At 41.8% G+C, this 15,327-nt stretch overlaps 1 protein-coding gene across 3 annotated transcripts in view; it reads left to right on the plus strand.

Annotated features, from left to right (window-relative positions):
- The first annotated feature begins 2,670 nt into the window (after positions 1-2,670).
- LOC106579282 (transmembrane protein 150A) overlaps positions 2,671-15,327 on the plus strand; it is a 44,301-nt gene continuing 31,644 nt past the window's right edge. Inside the window, exons 1-3 of one of the 3 annotated variants that reach the window (XM_014159060.2) lie at positions 2,671-2,979; positions 3,092-3,320; positions 7,781-7,828. In XM_014159060.2, the coding sequence (XP_014014535.1) occupies positions 3,256-3,320; positions 7,781-7,828 (113 nt within the window). In that variant the 5' untranslated portion in view covers positions 2,671-2,979; positions 3,092-3,255. Of the gene's footprint in view, positions 2,980-3,091; positions 3,321-7,338; positions 7,506-7,780; positions 7,829-15,327 lie in introns of those variants that run through there. The other 2 variants (XM_014159061.2, XM_014159062.2) reach the window with 2 other exon arrangements.

A 15,327-nucleotide genomic window follows, 5' to 3' on the forward strand; every position in this document is an offset into this window, starting at 1 on the left:
ACCATTCCTCCATACAGAATCCTTCCAGATCCTTGATATCCTTTGTCTGCGCTTATGGGCTGTCCTCTTCAATTCAAACCAAAGGTTTTCAAGTCCGGAGACAGATGGCCATTGCAAAACGTTGATTTTGTGGTCAATTAACCATTTCTTTGTGGATTTTAATGGGGTTATTGTCATGTTGGAAGATCCACTTGTGGCCAAGTTTCAACCTCCTGGCAGAGCCAACCAGGTTTTTGGCTGAAATATCCTGGTACTGGGTAAAGTTCATGATGCCGTTGACCTTAACAAGGGCCCCAGGACCAGTGGAAGCAAAATAGCCCCATAACATCAAAGATCCACCATCATATTTTACAGTAGGTATGGGGTTCTTTTCTCTAAAGCTCATGATAGCCTCTTGGGAGTGAACAAGATAGTAGCCAAGCTGGTAGATGCTGATATCTGCTGATACCAAAACAGAAAATGCTAAGTAAATTGGTCCAAATCCCTGACACAGAGGGAACATCACTCAGATACAATTCCTGAGCGAGACAGGTCCAGTGGTTTCTTACTGTAGAATTCTCACAATGGCTTACCTAACAACATTTAGTATGACACCCCAAAACGCTACACAAAGCACAAAACTGCAAGGGCTGCTCCTCTCAAAAACTTCAGGGAAGCTTACTACTACCAGATCCTCTGTGTGAGTGTGCGTGCGTGCGTGCGTGCGTGCCTGTGTTTACTGTGACATTTCCTACAGAAACTTTCTGTCTGTTACCTTCTGGCTTCTTCCATGTAATCCAAACCGTCTGTAATTCCCCATCACCCTTGGATTTGAGTTGCTTTACAGGAAGATGGGATTCATGATGTCATTCAAGTCCAGCTGAGTAGTTACTGCCCTCCTGTGGAAACAATGGGATTAGTCTTCCATTATAATAGTCTGGTCTATGCCATGGAGAGGGTCAAAAGGGGACTTTGAATGTGTGGGATGAGTCGGATGATACTATATGAAAGGGAGAAGATACATCACGTGGATACATCATGCCATATGAGATTCTGTATATGACTTTCAGTACAAACAATAGCAGCTTTCCATTCTAGTCATTATATTTCAGTCCACAGAAGCTTCTGGAGGATTGAAACTGTGTAGAATCCTTACCATACAATAAGTTTAGCAAGTAGGGTAGTAGGCCTATAGCTGCACAGAGTCAGAGTGACATACTGTATTGTAGGCCTACACTCTATATCAACATTCATCATGTATTTATTGAATTAATGAAGTTCATTTTAATAATCATTTAGGCCTACATTACCAAGCACTGCACAAAAAAAGTATTAAATCAAAATGAATCAATATTAATTTAATTGGCATTGCGGCGCACGCTCCTTTGACTTCCTGTCTGTGGCAGCACTGTGCATACACCCTTTTTGTGGGTCTCCTTAGATAACGAAAGACAGGTGTCAACCACAGACAGGTGTGCGCGCGAAGTGAGAATGCAACATTGGTATCCCAATAAAAATGTATGTAATTATTTTATTTAAAAAAAAAATACTCTACTGAACAAAAATTTAAACACAACATGTAGAGTGGTCCCATGTTTCACGAGCTGAAATAAAAGATCCCAGAAATGTTACATACGCACAAAAAATGTATTTCTCTCCAATTTTGTGCACAAATTTGTTTACATCCCTGTTAGTGAGCATTTCTCCTTTGCCAAGATAATCCAGATGCTTTACAGGTGTGGCATATCAAGAAAGTGATTAAACAGCATGATCATTACACAGGTGCACCTTGTGCTGGGGACAATAAAAGGCCACTCTAAAATGTACAAAACGGTCTGTAAGATGTCTAACCTTCTTCAGACTCTTCAGTCATCTCTCTTTCGTGACTAGACTACTCTGAATTGTGTGTTATGTCTTCTGTTTTTTCATTTCTTCAAAAACTTGACGTTTTTAAAAGCAGCGCTGGGCCCACGCGGCCACATTCAGTCAAGCGTGTTAGTTAACCACAGTGCACGTGAGTTACCGCCGCTGCCGCGTGAGCCCCCACAGTCCCACTGTATTTTATTTACCTGAGAAACACCACTGCACCAAACTCATTCAAGAAAAATGAATAGAAAAGAAAACAACATAAACCGCTATTCTCGGGTGGCAGGTTTGTTGTAGTGCTCTGCGGGCTAAGTAAATTCCTTGAATGCAGTTGTGACAACGATTTTCAGAACCAGAGGTGGATCCAAGAACTTCACCTCATCTCACAACAGCAACGAGTCATCTGTAGATGTGCTTATAAAAAATGCCACTTATCAGTGACTTATGAAGATCATGTACAGAGTTTTTAATGATGAACAGACATTTCGCATCTTTACGACAAGCAAGTAGGAAGGGTACCACTCTCTGACGTCCGAGAATGATGACTGTCTCACACACACCGCACGCACGTATACTCTTGTTTATTTATCTTATCACACTTCTTTGATAAGTTGGAATAACTGCATCTGTTTGAACAATGGCATATGTGGAGATTGCATGGGAGAGAGACACTTTATTGTAGTGATGTAGTATTGTAGTGAGGTAGTATTTGGAAAAACAAGCAGAGTACAGCACATTTAGAAATAGAGAAGGAAATAAAAAATATGTCGCAGATCACTGATAGGCTACTGGGATATATTGTCATGTCATTTTATTCTTTTTTTTTTTACAAAAAGCTCTCCTTTGTGGGAGGAGTTAGGTGCAACAGCTGGCTCTCTTTACATACTTTTTCGCAGCGGAGACAGACACATCTCCCGAAGCAACAAAAAAAAAGGCGGACGAATGAACAGCAGCAACAAATCTGATCTCGCCTCTCTTTAACACAGGAATTGTATATGATTTGCTTCAAAACACGTTAAGCAAACGACCAGAGAAGAAATCTACGCTTCTGGAAAATGTTCTGGGACATAACTTTTTCCTGGGTTTGGGAAAACTAGCTACAGATCTTGAACGATTCCCTAGAAAGGTGCAAAGGTATGATGGAAACCCCGTCAGCCCTTGCTCTCCTAGTGTACGCTACCTTTATCCATACTTCTATGTTATTACGTTATAATGCAATAACCATAATACACGTGTTTCATTACAGATTCTTAATCAGCCCTGATGTTTGCTATGGAAGGCATGCCTGTTATGGACTGCCTGAAGGACTTCAATCACTGAAGTTGAAGAGGGAGAGAGAAGTGGATTTATCCCTTTTTTTCCTCTGGAGGCACAGGTACCTAGTGGACCACATAGACCAAAGTGATCAACATGTCTATTTGGGTGATCATACCCATCAGCCTACCTGTCTTCACCATCACTGGAATATGGGTTGTGTAAGTATAGCCTAACTAAGAAGTACAAGTAAAAGTGTTCTGTTTTTTTTTCTTCGGATCTATTGTGTATTCTTGAGGAACCTCAGTCAGGGTAGGGTATGCTGGGGTATGCTGTCCCAAGGTCTTCTAAAATGTGCATAACCGCAGATTGTACCAAATTGTCACTTTGATACAGTTACAATTCTATAAGACTGAAACCTTACTGATCTTCGGTCAAGTTGTCTGTAAAGACAAAGAAAAAACATGTAACTACACGTGAGACTGTTTGAAAGACTGTGTTGAAAAAGTATGAACTTCATTGAGTTCAAGAAGCCTTAAGTTAAATTAATTTAAGTTAAGCTTAAAAATAAGGTGATGGAAAGCCAACATTTCTCTCTATGGCCATGGATTACTTGCTGACTGATATGCATCAAACATCTAAATTCAAGCAAATCCTGTTGGGCCTCTCCATCCCTCTATTCAGCTAGTGTCTTAATTGCACTCCTGCCACAAAAGTTTTAATTACCCTTTACATTGAAACAACTGGCAATAAAGGCAGCCTGTATGGATGAAATGAGCTAGAAGAGCTGTTATTATGGGTTGATGTACCCTTTGGCATCTGTCTGTGGGTTGGATTGAGGTGGTCAGATGGTATCAGGTTCCTTTGGCTGTAATTTTAGAGATGGTTATTGCGAAATATTCATTGTGGATTTAGCAGGCCTCTTGAGAATCTATTCCCCTATATATTACAAATGCAGTTTGTGAGAAAAGGCAATGGAAAAGCCAAGAAGACGGCCAAAAAAGAGTGAGAGGAACAGTTGAGTTGGAGATTGAGTGGAAGAGGAAGTAAGTAAAGGGGTAATAAGTAAAAAAAAGGGAGGTAAATAAATAAAAAGGTTGCGTACCGTCCCACGTGTTAGCACCAGCTGTGTGTGACTGGTGTTCAGACGGAGGGGATGCCTGGGCTTGCTGTGATCACTGCTACAGTGGAATGCACTGCCAGAGGGCCAGAGCAGTAGAGACCCATACCTCTTATTTAAGCTTTATTTTACCAGGTTAATCTCATTGAGACTAGAAATCTCTTTTAGAAGAGAGACCTCCTGAACATAATATTAGTTCCAGGGTAGTCTCAGAACAGTCATGAGTCAAGCACACCAAGGACGGACTGGCCATCTGGCATTTTGGGCAAATGCCAGATGGGCTGGTCCATTTTTAGCCCAGTGGGCCTGTGTAACTTGGATTTTTTTGTGTTCAAAATTATCATTGTTTGGCTAATAATGGGGGCCTCCAGGATTTTTTTTTGCCAGTGTGGGGAACTCAACCAAAAAAATGGGCCAGTGTGTTAGAGATGTCAGGGCTGATTTCTGGTCCCAGTCCACTCCTGAAGCACCCTCTGGTTGAGAGACTAACCTAGTTCTTAACTAGAATCTCATTCTTGAACGTTCTCTTTTAATTGTTCTGTACAGTAGTAACCCCAAATCTCACTTTATCTATCGCATTATTGAGCAGAGCTGAAAGGCTTGATGTTACACAATAGTTTTGTATCACAAAGATAGTAGAACTCTACCTGTAAGATACTTCACCAGACCCGCTCTTCAACTAAACTGGAACTGATCCACTGCAGGACTGAGCTTTTCCTCTGCAGCGGCATCCCAGTTATGGTTGTCCTGCTAAACATTTGACGATGAACATGTATTTATGTTTGTATTGCCGTTTTTTTATTGAAATGTAAGTTGAACTCACAATTCAGCACGTTGCTGCCATTTGTACAATGTTCTGTTCAAAAAACAGCAAAAAATAATAATTCTCTCTCAGAAGAGATTTGTGCTGTGTAGCCTCACACACAGGAGTTGTCACACCTTAGTTGTCTACTCAGAGAGCTTCTGAGATAGATAGGATATATTATGTGTGTCTGCTACCTTATCTTGCAAAGCCACCATGCTTGGGAAGATAATGTGTTTGGACATCTCCTCTCACCTGCCTGTCTTTCTTAAGATAAGAACTTGTTAGCCTCGAAAAGGGCTGAGTGACTTGTTACACTTGATGGAATCCCCCCCCCCCCAAAACATACAGACACATAAATCTACACCGCAGGCCATAGATACAATAGTTTTGAACAAAGAAATATTACATCTTTACAGAATGTCCTTGTTATTTTTCCCAGGGACCCAGTGGAGTATCAAGTTATACTTGTGAGGTGTGTGGCTTGGCCAGCACTCTCTAGTGCTCCTTGAAATGAAAGAGTGTTTTTGTTGAGGTCATTAAACTCTGGGAATTTCACAGAAGCGCTAGATAACACAACTCTCTAGCTAACTGTTGACTTCAAGTCATTGCAAATGAGAGAGAGAGACTCTGCAGTAAGGCCAAGGTCCACAGGCACACTAAATAGAATGGACATTGCAACCCAGCCAAGTCAAGAATGTCACTTCTCAGATCTAGGATCAGATAACCCAAGCCCAAATCCTAACTGTTAGCATTGGAGGACAAATAATATCGTACCCTGTAACAGCAGTTAGGTGCAACTTTTATCAACTCAGAATTGGGGACTGTGTGTTGCACACTCTTAGAAAAAAAGGTTCCGGTTATTCGGCTGTCACCATTAGATAACCCTTTTTGGTTCCAGGTAGGAACGTTTTTTGGTTTCAGATTGAGTCCTTTTGGGTTCCATGGAGAACCCTCCGTGGAAAGGGTTCTTCATGGAACCCAAAAGGGTTATTCTACCTGGAACCAAAAGGGTTCTTTCTACCTTGAACTTTTTAGTTTCTAGATACTGTAGGACCTTTTTTTTCTAAAAGTACAGCATAAAGGCTTCCTTGTATTCCAAAGGGTGCAGAGAGATCTCAGGTATGCAGGCTGCAATGAGTTTCCATGAGAGATGAGGCACACCCCTTTTTTCATACGCACTTTAGGTTGGTTACTGTTTTTGACCACCCTCAACACTCTCTCTCTCTCTCTCTCTCTCTCTCTCTCTCTCTCTCTCTCTCTCTCTCTCTCTCTCTCTCTCTCCAGTGTGACAAGACATAGTACCTTCTACTGGACTGTAACTTATGGAACCCCTGTATCGTGGGCGCTCGATTTTTCTTCACACCCATTTTCAAAAGCTTCCCTGTCTCTCTTGTCTGAGACTGCGATAGTAACCCTGCTTGGCAACCCCTGGCCAGGCTGTTTCCAGACCTGCTGTTTCATAGACACTTAACGCCTGCCTGCCTGCCTGTGGGTTTATGGGTCTACTTCTGCCTTACGTAACCCAGAGACATACACTATAGTATGTTTAGCTTGGGCACAGCATGAGTCCTTTGTCAAAAAGGGTTGTGTATTTACTGTAGGAGAGATGTCTTCAGAGAAGGTCTTATAAAGATTTAATCTGAGTAACTAAGTTAAGCACAACAGAAGTATGCTATTCAATTTGATGTGATGTGTGATCATTAGGGTCCCAAGTTTTCCTAACCAATTATATAGGGAGATATTACTGGTTAGGCCACATGGTCTCAGCCAATGAGTTGCATTCATTTTAGGTGTATTGAAGATAGTGCCCCCTCAGGTCTGTCAGGATTTCTGTCAGGATTTCTGCTTTTCCCCCAGAAGGTCAAACCCCCCCTATATTTGTTTGCTCACCTAAGCGAAGGGGGATCGATAGGCATGACCTAAGCGTTGCCACATTATCATCCCCCGCAATCAATAGATATTGAATAGAGGTTCTCAAACCGTATGGGGAAACTTTAAACGTCTCTTCATGTTGTTGTGTCAGCATGTTTTTTGGGGTGATCCTCTATGTGATCTTATCAGAACCCAGTGCCCCATCAATGTCAGTCTATTATGCAACTCTGTTTTGTCTCCATTATGATATCTAGTGAGTTTGCACGAGAACACTGCGTGATCTGATCCTGATATGTAGTGGTTGAAACCCAATATTTTCTCTTTAGTAGCCTATTTTCAACCGTCAGATAAGAGACTGCTGCCCAGAGGGCTGAACTCTCTGGAGTCGTGGTCATGTTGTGTTTGGAGCCGGTTAGCGGTTGACAGATAACCTTCAGAGAAAGAGGAATGCATAGTGCAGACCCAGTTTGCTACAGTCAAAGGATGTCCACATGACGTGTACAGTTAGACCACTGGCCATGGAGGTGGCTGTGCACTAATTCATGCGGACATCTTTTGACTGCAGCAAACTGGGTCTGGAAACTTGAAATTATGACCCTTATTAATATGGTAAGTGACAAAGGCATCAGAACCACCAACTGATGAGTCAGCAGAACCGTTGTGTGGTTCATAGCGTTGGGATGTAGCTATTGCATGAAACAAAGATTAACATCTAGTTATGTATTTAGGGTAGTGCAATACACTCCTAGAATTTTTCCCAGCTAGTGGGAAGTCAGGCTGCGACTGTTTGCTATTTTACTCGTTCTGAGCACTCTAACTTGTATCTTGTCGTTCTATTGACTATGTAACACTTTGATAAAAACGTGTCTCTATTTTATTTTCAGATATGCCATGGCCCTCTACAACCAGCATGTCTGCCCCGTGGATAACTGGTACTGTACTTTATATTCAACTTTCTAATGTTAATGTTGACTCACCCATAATCAGTGTCATTATCTATAGCAGAAAGGGGAAAGGGGGATACCTAGTCAGTTGAATGCATTCAACTGAAATGTATGAACTCAGCACATGTCATTATCCATAACAAAGTGAACTGATACTCTTTCAGTTGATGTCATTCTTTGGGGATCAGAGATAGAGAAGGATACCAGTGGGCACACCACGTCATTTCAGCATGGATAATTGGGTAATATTTGGTTGAGACGTTGATCAATGAGATTAAAACCTGTTCACCCACACAAAGAAAAAAGTCTGTGGAATTTCCATCCAATGTGTTATCACCATCCAATGTGTTATCGCTTTCAACCATCTAAAAGCACAACCAAATTTCAATAAATAAATAAAAATGTGATTTTTGGTTGTCACCCAAATGCCTATTCAACCATTTAAAAGCACAGCAAAGTTCAAATGGGAATACATTGTCAGATATTTTGTTTATTTGGTTGAATTGGAGACGTGAATCCAACATATCATTTGTGAACACGTTAATAGGCTATTTATTGTATTTCAAAAGTTCTATTGAATTGTGTTTGGTTGTCAACGCAAGCAAATATCAACATTTGAAGGAGATGTATCTTCTGCTTGGATAGTTTCATCTGCCACTGACTTAGTCTGGCTTTAATTCCAGTTTGTCTAAAAATGTATAATTAATATGCTGGATTCACGTCTCTATTTCAACCAAACATCTAAGTTATATCAAACTTTAAAATGCACTTTCAATCAAGTTTGATTTGATTTAGTCCGATTCTTTAACTTGTATTATTTTTGGTTGAGATGGAGATGTGAATCTAACATATAAATTATTAATTTGTAGACAAACTGGAATTAAAACCAGACTCAGTGGCACAGATGAAACTATCCAAGCAGAAGATCCTGCTTCAAATGTTGATATTTGGTTGCGTTGACAACCAAAAAGAATTCAATATCCCTAAATATCATTACATTTGAAATCAACTAGAGCTTTAAACTCTAGGCCTACGTATTGTCTATTTCCTGGGTTGAATTGAAACAATAGTTATTGATGACTTTGTAAATGCTATATAGGCGTAAATAGCATAATATATGATATGAGTGATAAAGTATGGTCACATTTAATTTGTTCTGTTAAACCTACCCTTTGAAATCAACAGTGAATCTATTTACTTTTTAAGTGGAGACCTCTCAACAATCATTCTCACAATAGCACAATGTTAATAGTAAGTGACAAATATCATACAGTAGCTAAGCAGGGCTGGGCTTGGTTTAAACCTGGGATGGGAGACCATAAGGTTGCTGTAGATAGATCAATTCTCCAGTAGGAGGTGCCTATTTGTATTTTTTCTGATATCGGATATGACATTGAAGATCAGACCTTGTTTTAAGTTTGTCAATGTTGAAATTTGGTTACCATTATGACATAATCCTGTGGTCAAATGTCACCCTCAAAACACTCACATAACAGTTGAGGACTTTTTTCAAATTCAATGTATTTTCCACATAGATTCCACGTCGCAATACGTTGACAATTTACGTTGAAACAACGTTGATTCAATCAGTTTGTGCCTAGTGGGATAACGGTTGCCCAAACCTTAACTGTTGTGTAGTCACTGATTTGGTTTGTTATTGAAAATTGATTTATTTGTAAAGGTGATAACCCCAGGAAAGGTATTGTTGTTATCCTCATAGGCTTGTAGGGTATGATGTTCAAATCAAAAATCAAATGTATTTATATAGCCCTTCTTACATCAACTGATATCTCAAAGTGCTGTACAGAAACCCAGCCTAAAACCCCAAACAGCAAGCAATGCAGGTGTAGAAGCACGGTGGCTAGGAAAAACTCCCTAGAAAGGCCAAAACCTAGGAAGAAACCTAGAGAGGAACCAGGCTATGAGGGGTGGCCAGTCCTCTTCTGGCTGTGCCGGGTGGAGATTATAACCGAACATGGCCAAGATGTTCAAATGTTCATAAATGACCAGCATGGTCAAATAATAATAATCACAGTAGTTGTCGAGGGTGCAACAAGTCAGCACCTCAAGAGTAAATGTCAGTTGGCTTTTCATAGCTGATCATTGAAAGTATCTCTACCGCTCCTGCTGTCTCTAGAGAGTTGAAAACAGCAGGTCTGGGACAGGTAGCACATCCGGTGAACAGGTCAGGGTTCCATAGCCGCAGGCAGAACAGTTGAAACTGGAGCAGCAGCACGGCCAGGTGGACTGGGGACAGCAAGGAGTCATCATGCCAGGTAGTCCTGAGGCATGGTCCTAGGGCTCAGGTCCTCCGAGAGAGAGAGAGAGAGAGAGAGAGAGAGAGAGAGAGAGAGAGAGAGAGAGAGAGAGAGAGAGAGAGAGAATTAGAGAGAGCATACTTAAATTCACACAGGACACCGGATAAGACAGGAGAAATACTCCAGATATAACAGACTGACCCTAGCCCCCCGACACATAAACTACTGCAGCATAAATACTGGAGGCTGAGACAGGAGGGGTCAGGAGACACTGTGGCCCCATCTGATGATACCCCCGGACAGGGCCGAACAGGCAGGATATAACCCCACCCACTTTGCCAAGGCACAGCCCCCACACAACTAGAGGGATATCTTCAACCACCAACTTACCATCCTGAGACAAGGCCGAGTATAGCCCACAAAGATCTCCGCCACGGCACAACCCAAGGGGGGGGCGCCAACCCAGACAGGAAGACCACGTCAGTGACTCAACCCACTCAAGTGACGCACCCCTCCTAGGGACGGCATGGAAGAGCACCAATAAGCCAGTGACTCAGCCCCTGTAATAGGGTTAGAGGCAGAGAATCCCAGTGGAGAGAGGGGAACTGGCCAGGCAGAGACAGCAAGGGCGGTTTGTTGCTCCAGAGCCTTTCCGTTCACCTTCACACTCCTGGGCCAGACTACACTCAATCATAGGACCTACTGAAGAGATGAGTCTTCAGTAAAGACTTAAAGGTTGAGACCGAGTCTGCGTCTCTCACATGGGTAGGCAGACCATTCCATAAAAATGGAGCTGTATAGGAGAAAGCCCTGCCTCCAGCTGTTTGCTTAGAAATTCTAGGGACAATTAGGAGGCCTGCGTCTTGTGACCGTAGCGTACGTGTAGGTATGTACGGCAGGACCAAATCGGAAAGATAATAGTACGGCATAGTTTGTATCTACTTGGATAAACATCACACTAGGTACATGGTGTGTTTAGCAGGTCCAAAACACACCATGAATCAAATCAAAATCCAATTGTATTTGTCACATGCGCCGAATACAACGGGTGTAGACTTTACCATGAAATGCTAGCTTACGACCCCTTCCCAACGATGCAGAGTTAAAAATGAATAATTAAATAAAACTAAAAATAGTAACATTAGAGGAATAAAATACACAAGAATGGCATTATATACAGGAAGTACCATTTTTTTACATTTTACATTTTAGTCATTTAGCAGACGCTCTTATCCAGTGCATACATTTCATGCATTTCTTTTTTTTGTATTTTTGTGCAGGGGGACGAGATATTTGAGGTAGATACAGTTGAAGTCGGAAGTTTACATATACCTTAAACAAATACATTTAAACTCAGTTTTTCACAATTCCTGACATTTAATCCTAGTAAAAATTCCCTGTTTTAGGTTTTAGGTCAGTTAGGATCACCACTTTATTTTAAGAATGTGAAATGTCAGAATAATAGTAGAAAGAATGATTTATTTCAGCTTTGATTTCTTTCATCACATTCCCAGGGGGTCAGAAGTTTACATACACTCAATTAGTATTTGGTAGCATTGCCTTTAAATTGTTTAACTTGAGTCAAACGTTTCGGGTAGCCTTCCACAAGCTTCCCACAATAAGTTGGGTGAATTTTGTCCCATTGCTCCTGACAGAGCTGGTGTAACTGAGTCAGGTTTGTAGGTCTTCTTGCTCGCACACGCTTTTTCAGTTCTGCCCACAAATTTTCTATGGGATTGGGGTCAGGGCTTTGTGATGGCCACTCCAATATCTTGACTTTGTTGTCCTTAAGCCATTTTGCCACAACTTTGGAAGTATGCTTGGGGTCATTGTCCATTTGGAAGACCCATTTGCGACCAAGCTTTAACTTCCTGACTGATGTCTTGAGATGTTGCTTCAATATATCCACATCATTTTCCTCCCTCATGATGCCATCTATTTTGTGAAGTGCACCAGTCCCTCCTGCAGCAAAGCACCCTCACAACAATCTGATGCCACCCCTGTGCTTCACGGTTGGGATGGTGTTCTTCGGCTTGCATGCATCCCTCTTTTTCCTCCAAACATAACGATGGTCATTATGGCCAAACAGTTCTATTTTTGTTTCATCAGACCAGAGGACATTTCTCCAAAAAGTACGATCTTTGTCCCCATGTGCAGTTGCAAACCGTAGTCTGGCTTTTTTATGGCAGTTTTGGAGCAGTGGCTTCTTCCTTGCTGAGCTGCCTTTCAGGTTATGTCGATATAGGACTCGTTTTACTGTGGATATAGATACTTTTGTGCCTGTTTCCTCCAGCATCTTCACAAGGTCCTTTGCTGTTGTTCTGGGATTGATTTGCACTTTTCGCACCAAAGTACGTTCATCTCTTGGAGACAGAATGCATCTCCTTCCTGAGCTGTATGACAGCTGAGTGGTCCCATGGTGTTTATACTTGCGTACTATTATTTGTACAGATGAACGTGGTACCTTCAGACATTTGGAAATTGCACCCAAGGATTAACCAGACTTGTGGAGGTCTACAATGTTTTTTCTGAGGTCTTGGCTGATTTCTTTTGATTTTCCCATGACGTCAAGCAAAGAGGCAATGAGTTTGAAGGTAGGCCTTGAAATACATTCACAGGTACACCTCCTATTGACTCAATTATCCTATCAGAAGCTTCTAAAGCCATGACATCATTTTCTGGAATGTTCAAAGCTGTTTAAAGGCACAGTCAACTTAGTGTATGTAAACTTCTGACCCACTTGCATTTTGATACAGTGAAATATAAGTGAAATAATCTGTCTGTAAACAATTGTTGGAAAAATTACATGTGTCATGCACGTAGTAGATGTCCAAACTGACTTGCCAAAACTATAGTTTGTTGATAACACATTTGTGGAGTGGTTGAAAAACGAGTTTTAAGGACTCCAACATAAGTGTATGTAAACTTCCGACTTCAACTGTGCATGAAGGCAGGGTAAAGTTACTTGGCATCTATATAGATGATAATAGGAGTAAAATAAAAAACAGAGTAGGAGTAGCATATGATGAGTGTAAAAGTGTATGGGTGTGTGGGTGTGTAGGTCTGTTTGTGTTTTGTCGGTATGCGTGTGTGTTTTTGGTGTGCATATGTAGTGAATGTGTGTGGGTTTGTGTGGGAGTGTCAGTGTAGTGTGTGTGAGTGAGTGTGTATATAGTGTGTATATAATCTTGTGAGTGTGCATAGAGTCAGTGCAAGATAAGGTCAGTGCAGATAGTCTGGTTAACCATTTACAGTGAGGGAAAAAGTATTTGATCCCCTGCTGATTTTGTACGTTTGCCCACGGACAAAGAAATGATCAGTCTATAATTTTAATGGTAGGTTTATTTGAACAGTGAGAGACGGAATAACAAAAAAATCCAGAAAAATCCAGAAAAATGTTATAAATTGATTTGCATTTTAATGAGGGAAATAAGTATTTGACCCCTCTGCAAAACATGACTTAGTACTTGGTGGCAAAACCCTTGTTGGCAATCACAGAGGTCAGACGTTTCTTGTAGTTGGCCACCAGGTTTGCACACATCTCAGGAGGGATTTTGTCCCACTCCTCTTTGCAGATCTTCTCCAAGTCATTAAGGTTTCGAGGCTGACGTTTGGCAACTCGAACCTTTTGCTCCCTCCACAGATTTTCTATGGGATTAAGTTCTGGAGACTGGCTAGACCACTCCAGGACCTTAATGTGCTTCTTCTTGAGCCACTCCTTTGTTGCCTTGGGCGTGTGTTTTGGGTCATTGTCATGCTGGAATACCCATCCACGACCCATTTTCAATGCCCTGGCTGAGGGAAGGAGGTTCTCACCCAAGATTTGACGGCACATGGCCCTGTCCATCGTCCCTTTGATGCGGTGAAGGTGTCCTGTCCCCTTAGTAGAAAAACACCCCCAAAGCATAATGTTTCCACCTCCATGTTTGATGGTGGGATGGTGTTCTTGGTGTCATAGGCAGCATTCCTCCTCCTCCAAACACGGCGAGTTGAGTTGATGCCAAAGAGCTCCATTTTGGTCTCATCTGACCACAACACTTTCACCCAGTTGTCCTCTGAATCATTCAGATGTTCATTGGCAAACGTCAGACGAGCATGTATATGTGCCTACTTGAGCAGGGGGACCTTGCGGGTGCTGCAGGATTTCAGTCCTTCACGGCGTAATGTGTTACCAATTGTTTTCTTGGTGACTATGGTCCCAGCTGCCTTGAGATCATTGACAAGATCCTCCCGTGTAGTTCTGGGCTGATTCCTCACCGTTCTCATGATCATTGCAACTCCATGAGGTGAGATCTTGCATGGAGCCCCAGGCCGAGGGAGATTGACAGTTCTTTTGTGTTTCTTCCATTTGCGAATAATCGTACCGACTGTTGTCACCTTCTCACCAAGCTGCTTGGCGATGGTCTTGTAGCCCATTCCAGCCTTGTGTAGGTTTACAATCTTGTCCCTGACATCCTTGGAGAGCTCTTTGGTCTTGGCCATGGTGGAGATTTTGGAATCTGATTGATTGATTGCTTCTGTGGACAGGTGTCTTTTATACAGGTAACAAACTGAGATTAGGAGCACTCCCTTTAAGAGTGCGTAGGCGAGTGGTTTTTCTGCCTTTACCCTCTGTTCTACAGGCGAATGTGCAATCACTGGAGAATAAACTGGATGAGCTCCGTTCAAGACTATCCTATAAAAGGGACATTCAAAACTGTAATATCCTATGTTTCACCGAGTCGTGGCTGAACAAGGACATGGATAATATACAGTTAGCTGGGTTTTCCATGCCTTCGGCAAGACAGAACAGCAGCCTCTGGTAAGATCGTAGGCGGTGGTGTGCGTCTCTATGTCAACAACAACTGGTGCACGATCTTTAATATTAAGGTTTTGCTCGCCTGAGTTAGTGTTCCTCCTGATAAGCTGTAGACCATACTATTTACCAAGAGAGTTTTCATCTATATTTTTCGTAGATGTCTATTTACCACCACAACCAGATGCTGGCACTAAGACCGCACTCAACGAGCTGTATAAGACCATAAGTAAACAAGAAGATGCTCATCCAGAAACGGCGCTCTTAGTAGTTGGAGACTTTAATGCAGGAAAACTGAAATCCTTTTTTACCTCATTTCAACAGAAAGATCACCTTTACTCCCCACAGAGACACGTACAAAGCTCTCTCTCGCCCTCCATTTGACAAATCTGACAGTAACTCTATCCTCTTGATTCCTACTTACAAGCGAAAAC

The sequence above is a fragment of the Salmo salar genome, chromosome ssa19 (genome assembly GCF_905237065.1).
Source record: "Salmo salar chromosome ssa19, Ssal_v3.1, whole genome shotgun sequence".
Taxonomy (NCBI): Eukaryota; Metazoa; Chordata; class Actinopteri; order Salmoniformes; family Salmonidae; genus Salmo; species Salmo salar.